At 51.4% G+C, this 14,747-nt stretch overlaps 1 protein-coding gene across 1 annotated transcript in view; it reads right to left on the bottom strand.

Annotated features, from left to right (window-relative positions):
- The window catches only part of MYO18B (myosin XVIIIB), a 243,534-nt gene that overhangs the window by 140,587 nt on the left and 88,200 nt on the right, over positions 1-14,747 (bottom strand). The window contains exons 22-24 of the mRNA XM_062182090.1: positions 9,688-9,816; positions 8,522-8,665; positions 6,607-6,696 (exon numbers count right to left, since the gene is read on the bottom strand). Of these exons, the coding sequence (XP_062038074.1) occupies positions 6,607-6,696; positions 8,522-8,665; positions 9,688-9,816 (363 nt within the window). The remainder of the gene's footprint in view (positions 1-6,606; positions 6,697-8,521; positions 8,666-9,687; positions 9,817-14,747) is intronic.

Below are 14,747 nucleotides of genomic sequence, written 5' to 3'. Positions count from 1 at the left end.
TCTTGCTTTATAGGTATTTCCTGCAAGCAGCTACAGCATTGCTTTCCTGTAAAAATAAAAAAAAAAATCCTACTTTGCACCCAGGCAGATTTTGCACGCTTGAAGAATATTTATAGTCACCTTCCCGGAGGTTCCTCATCTCCTCCACCACTCTTTCCCAAATGAAGCACTTAAATCATTTTGCAATAATGTTGTCTTTTTAATAAGCCTAGTCACACCGAGCTTGACGAGACACAACAGGATTCCATAACTGACTTCCTCCTACTGAGACTGGGGAGGGGGCGGGGGGGGGGGCAGTGCAGAGGCCACGAACAGAGCAGGGAACGGAGCAGGGGTGTCTTTGGGATGCATTGCCCTGAGGGGGATCCAATCCCCAACTGTTGCCAGCACCTCCCATCTAAGAAAGTAGAGCCACAGGGAACAGATACCTTCTACCCCTTCTGTGACCTCCTGACTCAAAGTGTGATCTCCAGACCAGTAGCTGCAGCATTTTGCCAGACTCTGCTAGGAACACAGAGCCTCCGGGGCACCCCAAGCCTGCAGACTCAGAACGTGAGGCCCGAGAATAGCAATCTGTTTGCTAAAAAATCCTGCAAAGGATTTGGACACTTTCCAGCACAGAAAGCATGGCTCCAAAGCAGCAAGACCCCCATGCATCCGGACCACTTCCACTTCAGCAGGGGGTTGGGGGGGAGTGAGTGGCCTAGCAATCAAAACACCTGTTAGGATGCCCTCGTTCCGTATCACAGGACCTGGGTTTCATGCTCATCTCTAGCTCCTGACTCTAGCTTCCTGCCAATGCAGACCCTGAGAGGCACTGATGATGGCTTGAGCCATTGAGCTCCTGCCTTCCCCATGGGAGACCTGGGTTGAGTTCTTCAGTCCCAGTCCAGCACCTGCCATTGTGGGCATCTGGGAAGTGAACCAGCAGATGGGGTCGATTGATCTCTCTCTCTCTCTCTCTCTCTCTCTCTCTCTCTCTCAAACAAATAATTTAAAAAGGACCTGAAAGACTACTTTGTCAAACAGCATAACCAATTAGCAAAAAAAAAAAGTGGACAAGCCCATATTAAAATGACAATGTTAGGAGCCAGTATTAGCACTGGTTTCAGTCCTAGCTGCTCCACTTCTGATCCTGCTCCCTGCTAACGTGCCTGGGAAAGTAACTGAAGATACCCCAAGTGTTTGGGTCCCTGCATCTACCTGGGAGATTCAGATGGAGCTCCTGGCTCCTAGCTTTGGCCTGGCCCAGCCCTAGCCCTTGTGATCATCTGAGGAATGAACTAGCAGAAGGAAGACCTCTCTAGCTCTCCGTATCTTTCACTCTATGTTTCAAATAAATCCTAAGAACAAAAGGACAACATGGTACTACTGTACAATCGGCAAAACTGCAGGCATTTGGAGAATGAGCCAGTGGATGGGACATCTCTGTATCTAAAATAAAATGTTTGAAAAATAATTATTAAGTCATCAGTCAATGCCACGAGGGCAAGCACAGGGCTTGTGGCCACACCTGTAGGCTCCAACACATCTTTGTAGCATCAAAGAGGGGCTCCTGCAGAAAGAGGGGGTGCAGGGATGTTAACCAGGTGACTAGACAGGAGGGGCGTGTCCCAGGCAGAGGGCACAGCACTTGCAAAGGCAGTGATGCCTGCCGGCAGCGGGTGGTGGATTTGCATTTTCTCTCTTATTCTTCAGCTCTTATTTCCCTTTGCTCTTTCTCTGCTTTTAAGTCAGTTTTTTCAGGGTCCCAGACCTCTGTTTGTAACCACGTGTGATACAAACAAAGATGCAAAGAGCCTGGGCAGTGTCTTCCGTAGGGGTTGACATGGGCTTGCTTAGCTCAAGTCTCAGAAGCCTGAGCGACCTCCCTTCCTTCCCCAAGTGTCCCCGAGCTAATGTCATTCGCCCCAGATACTAAGGACATTCGTTCATCACATGCCTGCGAATCTTCCTGCACTGCCAGTGCCTCCCAGATTCCAGGTCTGACCTCACAGCTCAAGATGAAAGACTGCATCAAATGACAGCTCAGCCGGCAGAAATCTCCACAGGGCTAGTCCCAGCCAACTCCCACATCTCTGGGTTCTCACTCTGCTATTCTACCCATTGCTGCTTCCATCAAGGGAGGTTAGGCAGCGTTGGGGACGAGAACTAGACGTGGGGCTGCTAACTGTCAGTCCCTCTCCTCCTTACGGTCTGTTCCACAACAGGGCTGCAGCCTCAGCCCAGATCCTCCAACTTGTGTTGCTTCGGTACCCATTCAGCCCCTGCTTTCTCTTCCAGGGCCGATTCCGTAGCTGACACCTTAATGTGGCTGCAGGAGCAGACATGGGTTAAGCAGACAGAGAACCCTTGCTGGAGAGGACCACCACAATCTCAAGGGGATCACGTGGCAAAGAGATAATCCCTTCTCAAATTTCACTCTGCGTCCCCACAGGAGCCAGCCAGCTCCACCCAGGACTGCCAACAGGACAAGAAGGCCAAGTTCTGTTGGTTTCATCATTAACTCATCCATCAACAAAAACAACCAATGGCATCAGTAATTACAACACCAGATCTTCCTGGCTCTAGAAAGTTCTAGTTTGGGGGTGGGTGTTTGGCCTAGGAGTTAGATGCTGGTTGGGACACCCATGTCCCATGCCAGAGTTATGGGGTACAGTTCTCAGCTCTGCTCCTAACTCCAGTTTCCTGCCAATGTGCACCCTGGGAGGCGGCAGTGACCTCCCAGTGACTGGGCTTCTGCCATCCATGTGGGAGCCTTGGATTGTATCCCTAGCTATCAGTTCCAGCCTTCTGGCTGTTACAGGCATTTGGGAGGTGAACCAATAGATGGCAGTGTCCTATCTCCATCTATCTCTTACTCCAATCCTGAAAAGTTGAAGTGGGGCTGCAGCAGAGTCCCCTCCAACAGCTCCTCCTTGGTCTACCCAGAGCTCCCTGACATGCACCATGATAGAGGGTATAAAACCACTTAGGAGCTGACGATTTCCTCTGTCATTGGCAGCAGCCTTCCCTGGGGGCAGGAAGTGTCTGGCTCATGTCCTCATCCCTCCCTCACCCACCTACCCATAAACTCTACACTCAAGAAAAAAAAAAATCAGCAACAATACCCCAGCAGCACAGTCACACAATCCCAACAGAACCTGCCCCAACCATTCGCCCCTCTCCACAGGTAACCACTACCCTGAATTTGGTGTTATTATCCATAGATAACTTTAACCCCGTAACTATAGAGACATATGCCCCAACTCTATGCAGAGCAACAGCCTGTAAATTTAGAAACTTAATATGTCTGGTGTCATATTTTAGATTCGGTGATCCACGGTTTCACTTTCCACGACTTCAGCTGTATGGATCTGTAGGCAACGGTGCATGGTCTGAGAATATCAATGGAAAACTACAAACAGACAATCTGTAAGTTCTCGACTGAACACTGGTCTGAGCAGCATTGGGATTTCACACGAGCCTGCTCCGTCCTGCCTGGGACTGACTTGGCCCTTTGTCCCCTAGATCCAGCCCGTAAGCAGTGGGTGACTCCATGGCTATCAGGTTGCCTATTGTAGTAACGCAATGATTTATCCAGGTAACTCTCACAGAGTAGCCTTGTGCTGTATCACAGAGCCTTCACTTCCTTCCTCCCTCTCCTCACATAGGCACCGGATCATCTCATACCACAAGGAGGGTGAGCACAGTGCACTAAGATATTCTGGGGAGAGAAGTGCCATTCACAGCACTGTCGCTAACAGTATCTTGTTATTCCTGGTATTCCTGGTAGGCTTCCTTATTAGTTATTACTAATCTCTTACTGAGCCGAACTTATAACGTAAGCCCTACCACAGGTGGGTGTGTGTGTGTGTGAGAGAGAGAGAGAGAGTATGAGATTCAGGATGATCTGGGGTGAGTGTGTGTGTGTGTGTGAGAGAGAGATTTAGGATGATCTGGGTTTGTGTGTGTGTGTGTGTGTGTGAGATTCAGGATGATCTGGGGTGTGTGTGTGTGTGTGTGTGTGAACTGGAGATTCAGGATGACCTGGGGTGTGTGTGTGTGTGTGTGTGTGTTTGAGATTCAGGATGATCTAGGGTGTATGTGTGTGTGAGAGAGAGAGAGATTCAGGATGACCTGGGGTGTGTGTGTGTGTGTGTGCGTGTGTGTGTGAGATTCAGCAAGCTCTGTGGCTTCAGATATCCATTGGCGACCACTTTCCTTTACAGCACATTGTGACCATGATCCACATTGTTGTAGGTGTCTCTCTTGAAGGGTCAGGAGGTTTTTCCGCGAAGGTCCAGGAAGTGAACGTGGCAGCCCTCGCAGGCCACACAGCAGGGTCAGCGGATTCCGGCACAACAGCTGAGCCCTGCCACTGGAGCCGAAAGCAGCGGCAGACCGCCCGGAAACAAACGGGCGCGGCTGTGCGCCAGGAAAACGGTGTTTACAGAAGCGAGCCCTGGATTGGATTTGGCCTGGGGGCCATCATTCACTTGCTGCTCCATTCAGTTTCACTTTGAGGAGCTCGGTTTTTAATGTAACAAAATGAGTTCATCTGTTCTCCTATTGATAGCCTCATTTGGGCGTGTGCACGCCTTCTGTATGACAAATGGGGCTGCCGCGCACTTGTCTTCTCCTATGCACGTGGATCACCATAGTACAAAGGACGTCCAGAAGCTCACGGAGGGCTGGGAGTCAGCCCCACAGCTGCCTGCATGCCACATCGGTGCGCCTGGGTTCTCTTCCCAGCTCAGGCCCCCGACTCCAGCATTCCTGCCTGTGCAGATCCTGGAGATGAGCAGGTGATGGTTCAAGGAACCGGGTTCCTACCAGCTGCAGGGGAGACTTGCAATGAGTTCCAGCTTGAACCTTTGGTCTTGACCCAGCCCCAGCCATGGTGGGCACTTGGGCACTGCACTGAACTTGGGAGTTCTCTACAATTGTCTATCACTCTCTCCCACTTTGCCTCCCCATCTCTGTCTCTCTGTCTCTCTCTCCCCTTCTCTAATAAATAAATCTCTTAGAGGTTCATGGAAGGGAATGGCATCCTGGCGTAACAGGTAAAGCCGCTGTCTGCGACACTGCCATCCCAAATGGGTATCGGTTCATGTTCCAGCTGCTCCACTTCCAATCCAGCTCCCCGCTAATGGCCTGGAAAGCAGCAGAAGATGGCCCAAGTCCTTGGGCCCCTGCTACCCATGTGGGAGACCCGGAAGAAGCTCTTGGCTGCTAGCTTCAGCCTGGTCCAGCCCTAGCCATTGCAATCATCTGGGAAGAGAACCAGTGATGGAAGATATTCATTCTCTCTCTCTCTCTCTCTCTCTCTCTCTCTCTCGCTTTCTCTCGCTTTCTCCTTTTCTCTCTGTAACCCTGACTTTCAAGTAAATAATTGTTTTAAAGTTCATGGGAAGTGAAATTAAAACATAACTATATTTTGCTGTAAAACAAATTTTGATGCCCATGCATTATTTTTTTCCCAGTATGCATCTTCCACGAACTGTTGGAAGACCCCCTCTCATTAACCTTGAAACAGAACTGCCGGGCACAGGGCGCGGGCACCACCAACTCTCATTGACAGTGGTGAATTGTTCAAGGGTGGTGGCATCAATTCACACTCCCACCAGCAGCGGGTAAGTCCCCGCTGCCACACAGCCTGGCCAACACTTGGCTGCATCACGCTTTGCCGATCTCAGGTGTGAAACGGTACCTGGAGTGGTGTTGATTTGCATTTCTCAATCACCAGCTGGGCTGGGCATCTTTTCACGAGTTCATGGTCACTTGAATCATTGAACACTTGTACTCTCAGATCACACCCCCTTCTTGGGAAGCGCCTCTCCATGTTTTTGGCCCACAGTTATTTTCTGTTGGAGTGTCTCTCCCAGCTGATTTGAGGAGGTTCTTCCCATATTCTGAAGACTCTCAAGTGTATATGTTGCAAATTTCAACTCCAAATACATAAGTGTCTTTGTTTTATGCTTAGATCAACAGCTTATTATTACAGTATAGTCAAATTTATCATTTCCCCCCTATGGTTGGTGCTTTTGTGACTTCTTTAAGAAAATTTCCCCAGGGCCAGCATTGTGGTGAAGCAGGTAAAGCCACTATCTGCAGTACCAACATCCCATACAGGTACCAGTTCGAGTCCTGGCTGCCCCACTTCCGACCCAGCTCCCTGCTAATGTGCCTGGGAAAGCAGAAGAAGATGGCCCAAGTGTGTGGGTCCCTGCACCCATGTTGGGGACCTGGATGAAGCTCCTGGTTCCTGGTTTGGCCTGGTCCACTCTTGCCACCATCTGGAGAAGTAAACCAGCAGATGGGAGCGCTCTCTCTCACTCTCTCGCTCTCTCTGTAACTCTTTCAAATAAATAAAAACATCTTTAAAAAGGAAAATTTCCCTTTGAAGCCACATGGCGTGGGTTGCTGGTTGTGTGGCCTTGAGGAGATATTTCTTTTCCTGGGGACTCGATTTCTCCCTCTGTAAGTTGGGTCTGATGACAGCATGTGACCCACAGGTTATTTTAAGGATCTTTGCAAAGCAGTTAGCACAGGGGCAGGAACACCGTCATTGTCCCCTCAACGGACCTTACACACACACGGACCCACGCAGAGGGATGGGAATACCTTGCTCTCAAGCACATCTGTATTCTGCCGCAGTTCATTCCGCAACTTCTCCGACTTTTCTAGCTTGTGTCTCAGCGCCGTGAGCTCCTCCTACAAAAAGCAAACAGCTAAACAGAGGCCATTCTGGACCAGAAGTATGTGATGCCCTTGTGGTGAGAGTGATTGGAGGATAGAAAGCTTGAGTTAGGGGCCAGGAGTGTGGCACGGTGGGTTAACCCTCCACCTGCAGCGCCAGCATCCCATATGGGCGCCAGTTTGAGTCCCAGCTGCTCCATTCCTGCCCCAGCTCCCTAATAATGTGCCTGGGGAAGCAGTAGAAGATGGCCCAAGTGCTTGGGCCCCTTCACCTGTGTGGGAGACCTGGAAGAAGCTCCAGGCTCCTGGCTTTGGATCGGCTCATCTCTGGCCATTGTAGCCATCTGGGGAGTGAACCAGTGGATGGAAGACCTCTCTCTCTCTCTCTCACTGTACCTAACTCTACCTCTCAAATAAATAAATAAAAATAATTTAAAAAAGAAAAGAAAAAAGAAAGCTTGATTTAGGAGGAAGACGTATTAGGGACTTAGCGCACAAGGCACAGGGTGGTGACTGAATGATAACGTGTTGTATATTTCACCATTGCTGGAAGGGTTGGCTTTTAAACATTTTTACTGCACACATAGGAAGCCTAAGTCTGTGAGGTGACGGATCTGTTAACCAGCTTGGCTTAATCACCCCGCACTGAAAACATATGGGGGGGGGGAGGGTCTCCTGAAAGTGCAAGGGCAACGAGCATCACTACGCATGGATTTCAAACATTTTTGCACCGAAGCAAGCTCATCTCCGTTCTCCCCTGAACTGGTTGAAGAATCCTCATATTCTGAAATACCATACCGTACCCCATAAAGAAACACAGTGAGTATCTGCCAATTAAAATAGAATTAAATAAAAAGCAGGGTGGCTGGGGAACGGGGCGGCTGATCCACTTGCCCGCTTGTGGTGAGGTCCGAAACTGAAGGTCCCGCGAGTGCCTTCTGCCCTCGCTGCTGCTTAGCGTCTCTACTCACTCCGAGGCCCCACGTAGTGCGTAGAAAGAGCCCACTGCGCATGCTCAGCACGTCCACACCCGCCAACCACCCACCCAGGCTTTCACTTTCTGGCTCAACACGCAGCCTGGGGCATCACCGTTAGGGGCAGTGCCTGTGCCCGGCTGCAGCAGGCTGGTGGACCGAGCCCCGGCATTGACCTCTGAAGGACTACTTTGCAGCTACAAGAAGGGAACGAGGAGGAGCGCCCTAAAAATCGAACCCTGGAGGGATTCTCGGGAGATGCAAGGTGAAGGAGAGTAGATACAGACTGAGTCTCCCTCATCAGAAACGTCTGGGGGCAGAAAGTGCTTGAGAATGTGGAGTTTTGGGCACTTGGGAATATTTGCGTGCACTTCACTGGTTGGGATTCTTCAGCTGAGATGAGCTCCACTTGGATGGTAGTTGGCTTTTTGTGCAAGAAAGAAATGAAGAGTGTGTGTGTGTGTGTGCGCGCATGTGTTTGCCGACTTTTGTAAGAATGAAACAACAGGAAGCAACAACTCATAACCAATGAGAATGGTAGCAGGAAGGGAGCGTAAGAAAGCTCAAGACTCAAAGATGGCACCGCCGGGTCTCTCTGGCTGAGCAATAAGTGCTCCTGTGGCCCGCCGGGTGGTCAGAGCGTGTCTACACCCCTCACCCGGGGGGGCGGCGGGACTCAGGGGACATCCAGCAGGGGGCGTCCAGGGCTGCTGGGCCCAGTGTTCCACCATCAAGGATCCCCCCGGGGGTGCAGGCCCTGGTGCCTTGGTGAAGGCACCAAGATGGGGGAGGGGAGGAAACCGACCCTCCCCGCTTCCCCCCTACCCCATCCCGGGCCCCAGGCCCTGCCTGCTGCACGGACCGACCTCCTTGGCTCTGAGCTGCTCACTCCCGATGCTGGAACTCAGCAGCGGCCGGAGGGAGCCGAGGAGCCGCCACCACGGCCAGTCCTTGACGGCCAGGAACACAGCCATGTTCCTCTGGATGCTCCTTGCTGCCAGCCGGCGAATCTGCAGGAGCAAAAGGCAAGCGTGAGTGGCTCCTTCCTTTCCGGGCTGGGGGTGGGGGGAGCAGAGGAGGCAGAATGTGGCCCAGGGTGGAGCCCGTGCGCTTCAGTCCCAGGGGGAACAACTGGAGGACCTTTTTTTTTCCCACCCCAAAAAAACCCTTCCATTTGTGGAGTTGGACTCTCTGCACCAGGCTCTCTGCTGGGCTTCAGTCTTGCTTGGCCAAGTGACAATAATGGGACAAGGCATAGAAAATACTGACTGATGGGGAAACATCTTAGGTGGGGATTCTGCCAGGCAAAAACTCTCCTTGGAAACATTTGCACCTGCCCACAGGAAACAATGTCCAGGACGCCACTGTTAGCAAAGCCAGACTTTGCAAGCATATTTCAACAGGAACCCCACGCTTCTCAAACCCGGGTGCATTTCAGAGTCCTATGGAGGGCTATGGAAACAGCAGGCTCTGATTCAGAAAACCTGGGCACAGGCCCTGGGCACATGCATTTCTGACAAATGCCCAGGTCTGCTGAGGCGGCTGGGCTGGGGACCGCACGTTGAGAAGTGCTGACCCAACTCATCTCTGTCAGGTGCAGGTGGGAACCATGCTGACAGGCAGGCTAGGAGGTGCTGTCTTTTCATTACCATGGCGACAGCCAATGCATAAACAGGTGATGCAGAGCTAAGACAACACCCTGACCCATGTTAACCCAGTCCTCATCCTAGCCCTGGGAAGGGCGGTGTCGTTATTATCCCCATTCTACAGATGGAGAAACTGAGGCACAGAGAAGTCACTTGCCCAGTGTCACCCAGCTTCTCCATGGCAGAGTTGGGATTTGGTCCCTTGCAGCCTGGCTGTGGGCTTAGGAAACATCTTGACTCTTGCACAGTGCCCCTCGCAAAGGGTCTCGCTACCCAGATCAAGTGCCTGGATCGGTAGTACTGACATCATCGCGGGAGATGCGTGAGCCTGCGTGCCCACCCCAGACCCGCTGGCCCAGAACCTGCAGGCGAACCCCGAGCAGTACCTTCAGCTTCTTGAATTCCTGGCGAGACAGGAAGCCCTTGCAAGCCGCCTGGAAGAGGACGATGCTCTGAGACACCAGCTTCTCCCGCTGCTTCTCCAGCCTGGAGACCACGCCTGCCTTGAGGAAAACCTGCGAGCGGGAAAGGCCATGGGTGACTCCTCTGCCAAATCAGATTGCCTGCAATGGGAGGGGCTTGCAACGCAGACCCCAGTTCCAGTCCATCCACCTGCAGGATCTGTGGGCAGCTGCCCCTTAATGAGGACCCAAGTTAGCAAGGCGTGGTGTCTCCTCACGGCTCCTCTCTCCCTTCCTCTGGTCTCTGGGACTTCAGCCTGGTCCATGCACCTGCAGCATAGGCATCGCCTGGATGCTTGTTAGAAATGCAAAGTCTCGCACCCCATTCCGACCTGCCAGATCAGAATCTGCATGGTAACACAAGCCCCTCGGGGACACTTGTGCACGTCAGTGTGAGAACTATTGCTGGGACAGATCTGCCTGAACTTCACCGAGCACCAGAATCAATCGGGGAAGTATAGTCAATGCAGATTCCCAGGCCTTGCCCCACGAGAGGTTGAATCAGTGGGCTTGGGGACCAAGCTTCAGAAAGTGTGTGTGTGTGTGTGTGTGTTTAAATAAGCACCACTGGAAATCTGAGAAGGACCTGGATCCAGCCTACTAAGGAGGGCCAGCGGCAGAGACAGTAGGGGAGGTGGGGAAGTGGGGACAGCCCTCCTCGGTCTGGAGAGAATGGGGCTGGGCTGGTACCACCCACAGGGGTGCTGCAACAGCCCATGGTACGGCGAGGCCTTGGATGGTTCATCCATAATGGATGGCTTCTGCAGGGTGTGATCAATGCCTCCTCGGCACCCCCACAGAGCTGCCTTCAAACAGACGGCAGGCAGGGAACGGCAGGGAACAGGGAAGCCGGGACCTAGGACCGACTGTCAGCAGAAGATGAAGGCAGAGTCTTGGAGGTTTGCCTTCGAGGATTTTCTAAGAGCATCTTTAGCTCTGGGGGGGAGGGGCAGTGCTGATCCTGCCAAGGTGCTGGCACAGTTATGGCTCGGGGTAACCATTTTCTCTGCACCCCAAGGAAGGAAGCAAAGGTGTCAGGGATTCCAGTCCATGATGGAGGCGGGGTCGCTTTTCAGAGGCCCTCCTGCTGTCGGCTAAGATCAGCCTTTGATTCTTTGTCAGATGTGGTTTGTAACCCCCGGAGGTGTCAGCTCCCCCTGCAGGCCCTCTGTAGCTCTATAGTCACTGGCAACATTATCCATTCATAGTAACATTCAGGGAGCTCTTGCTACCATTCGCCCTGGGCATGGAGGGAAGGCCCCTGGCAGGCCTAGAGGACCTCAAAATCAATGCATTTGGGGGCAAAAAGTCTTTGAAATCCACACACGTGAGGGATTCTCAAAATAGTCATGGATAATGTATTTTATTTTTAAAAAAATGAATTTCAAAACTCTCTTGAGCCAAACTTCTTATAATGCCATTTTCATGAGCTTCTGGAAGAACCATAGGGTGGTTATGAGGATCTTCCCATTTTATGGATGGAGAAACTGAGGCTAAAAAAGGCATCAGGATTTCCGTTCACCTGACCCCAGAGAAGACTCCAGGTCCCACTGAACTTCAGTAACATCTGCACGGCCTCCGTGAGGATGCTTCAAAACATCCATGGAAAAGCAATGGAATTCATACACAAGCTTATTTGGGTGCAATTTTCTAAAAACCCATGTGTCATGTTTTCAGAATACACATTTTCCGTGAGTGTTTTAAGGACCCCTGGTATTATGTGAATTGCAAAAACTCTGCACCAAGATAAACTGTTTTGCTAATTTTTCTCAGTCAAGAGGTGCTAACTTTCTTTTTTCAATTTTTTTTGTCATTTTATTTGAAAGGCGGGGGGGGGGGGGGTCTTCCATCCGCTGGTTCACGGAGCTATGCCAATCCAAAGCAAGGAGCCAGAGAGAGAGAGAGAGAGAGAGAGAGAGAGAGAATCCTCCATGCGCTGATCATTCTCCAAATGTCAGTATTAGCCACGGCTGAGCAGGCTGAAGCCAGGAGCCCAAACTCCCATCTGGGTCCTCCCTGTGGGTGGCAGGGGCCCAAGTACCTGAACCATCCTCCGCTGCCTCCCAGAGTTAGCAGGGAGCTGGATCAGAATCCGAGTAACCAGGACTGGAACCAGGCATTCCAATGGGCAGGCTTTCAACGCACCGAACAGGCTCCCCAAACTTATCTTTTAATTTACATTTTTCCTAGAACTTTTTGGTGTACACTCATGCATTTTCTCCAAGTCTTTCCTTCTACATCCATGTTTATCCCTCACAACACCACCACCACCACTACCACGAATCTTTGGGCTCAGGTAGGTCCTGTCACTGACTCTGGTTCACATCACCAATGACCAACAAAGCCTAGACTGGCGCCTAAAACTCCAGGTTTCTATCTCCTGCACCTGTTCCCAATGCCAGCATGAGGCTTGCCCTCCTTGTTCATTACAATACAAACAGCTGAAGCTTGAGGCGCAATTGCAATTTGATTCCAGGTGGAACAAAGGGTCTCAATCGATTCTCCATTACTCGAAGCCTATTTCTAGTAGTGGAGGCCGCTGGGCCAATCCCAGGGTAACGGGGGAGCGGGGGATGAGAACAAGGACTCCGGATCGGTGCTACCTCTGTTTTGCAACCTTCTACTGTTTTACGGAGCACTTCCTATAAAAAGCCGGGGCCACTGAGACAATTAGTCTCATCGGAAGAAAGATACAATTGACTCATTACCTATCAGGTTGCCTCAATAATGTCTGTATTAATTTCATAAGCTAGTGAATCCCAAAAGCTGCTGTTAAAAAAAAAAAAATCAATGATGCAAGCGATGACAGCGCCAGTTTGTATATTACACTAGGTGGCAGGCACTGTCCAAACCGCCATTGATTAAATATGAAGCTTTCATTAAAAAGATAATTGGAAGCCACCATTTGCAGGATGCGAAAAAGTCAGTACCTTATCAGGATGTTTCGTTTCTGGTTTGCCTTTTAGGGGCAGAGTGCTGAGCGAAACCTGCCTGCCTGTGGAATCCTACCTTCTCCTAAATGTCACAGCCCCTGGCTCAAGCCTTGATAAAGCTCCAGGGGCTGAAAAATCACCAAGAACAATCTAAATTATTCACTTTCCGTAGGTCCAGCTGCTTATCAGACCCAAACAGAGCGTGGCGGCCTCACGTCCTCGCCTCGAGAGCACCCACAGGGGCCCTGCCATGCAGGCGAGATTTTCCTCTAAAAATGCCGCAGGCCAGGGGTTTTCAAAGATCGGATGGGACGATCGCTCCCGTGTTGGGGGGCCTGCTGAGAAATTAGCTCCTCTCCTCTCGGTAATTTTGCCGATTAGAGGTGCTTGGTTCCTTACACATTAGAATGTCATCCTATTTGATACACATGCACCACTAACAGAAGCATCCAGCCAGGTCAGGAGCGGGAAGCCCTTGTCAGTTACCAATTCCTGCAGCCAACCTGCTGGGGGCACAGGGGTTAGGAAGCAGTGGCTCCACTTGGCAGAGGAGGAAATGGAGGCTTGCAGAGCTGGAATTGCACAGTGAGGGAGCCCACGGTCAGGGAGGGGCCGAGCCTGGGCACCGACCAGGGCAGTCGCTTCTCCTTGCCCACGAGCTTCCGAGACTTCCGGTCTATCGCCCGTGTTACAGCTGCCCTGGTCTCTTGTCTACGCTGGCTTCCAAAAGCATATGTTGACCTTGGTTTTCTTGGAATGGCTTCTTTGTGAGTCCCAAGTATCATTCAGTAACAACAATGTCCTATTACTGGGCTGTTCGGGCTCATCGACTCCCTGGCCCCTGCCACGGTCACCTGCGTGTGACGATTTATTCTGTTTTCTTTCTGACTCTGCAATTGCTGTCAGGATCTCGGGGCTGATTTTTGTATTCATGAAATAACTGAGTGATTTTCCAGGCCAGAGGTTCGCAGCCTTGGGCGTGCACTGGAATTCGGCAGAGGGCTTTGAGCACACAGACAGCTGGGCCCTGCCCCCAGAGATTTCTGACTCCCTGCACGGGAGGTGGGGTCTGGGAAGGTGTACTTCTGGCAAGCTCTCGGGGGAGGTGGGTGCTGGTCCCGGGACCGGGCTCTGAGAACTGCAGAGTATGTGACAAGAATGGGAGCCCCGACACTGGAGTCCAACTCTCCTCACTTGGGACACGAAGACTTCCGTGTAAAGGAGGTGGCAGGGAGAGGGAGTTTAGCATGGAGGGCGACCCCTGCATCCCACTTCGCAATGTCTGGGTTTGATTCTCGGCTCTGGGTCCCGACTCCAAGTTCCTTCTTTTTTTTTTTTTTTTTCATTTATTTTACAGATAGAGTTAGACAGTGAGAGAGAGACAGAGAGAAAGGTCTTCCTTCTGTTGGTTCACCCCCCAAATGACCGCTACGGCTGGAGCTATGCCAATCTGAAGCCAGGAGCCAGGTGCTTCCTCCTGGTCTTCCACGCGGGTGCAGGGGCCCAAGCACTTGGGCCATCCTCCACTGTCTTCCCGGGCCACAGCAGAGAGCTGGACTGGAAGAGGAGCAGCCAGGCCTAGAACTCGGTGCCCATATGGGATGCTGGTGCTGCAGGTGAAGGATTAACCAAGTGAGCCACAGAACCGGCCCCTCCAAGTTCCTTCTGATGCAGACCCTGGGAGGCAGTGGCGATGGCTCCAGTCAGATCCTGCCACCCACGTGGGAGAACTTGAATGCATGCATTTCAGAATTTCTTGCACCAAAATAAACCTGTTTAACTCCATTTTCCTTGAGTTTTTTAAAAGTGCCCTCACATTGGGAAAGCAGGAAATCTTTCTCTATACATTCAGGTAGCTTTGGAAGCGCTTTTTCAACATCAGTTTCCCAAAAGCTATTTCTCTCCACCCAAATAGTCACACGCCTTGTTCTCAGGCCCTGTCTTTCTTTTTACTTGCCGCTGCCAATCAGCCAGGGCTGTAGGTGCACCATCATTGGTTGCGATGGAGAAGTCAAAAGGCTCTGAGTGGGAGGCGTGTTCTCTCTCGGACAG

Source organism: Lepus europaeus, chromosome 23 (assembly GCF_033115175.1).
Source record: "Lepus europaeus isolate LE1 chromosome 23, mLepTim1.pri, whole genome shotgun sequence".
In the NCBI taxonomy this organism is placed as follows: domain Eukaryota; kingdom Metazoa; phylum Chordata; class Mammalia; order Lagomorpha; family Leporidae; genus Lepus; species Lepus europaeus.
This window is presented reverse-complemented; position numbering and strand designations above follow the sequence as displayed.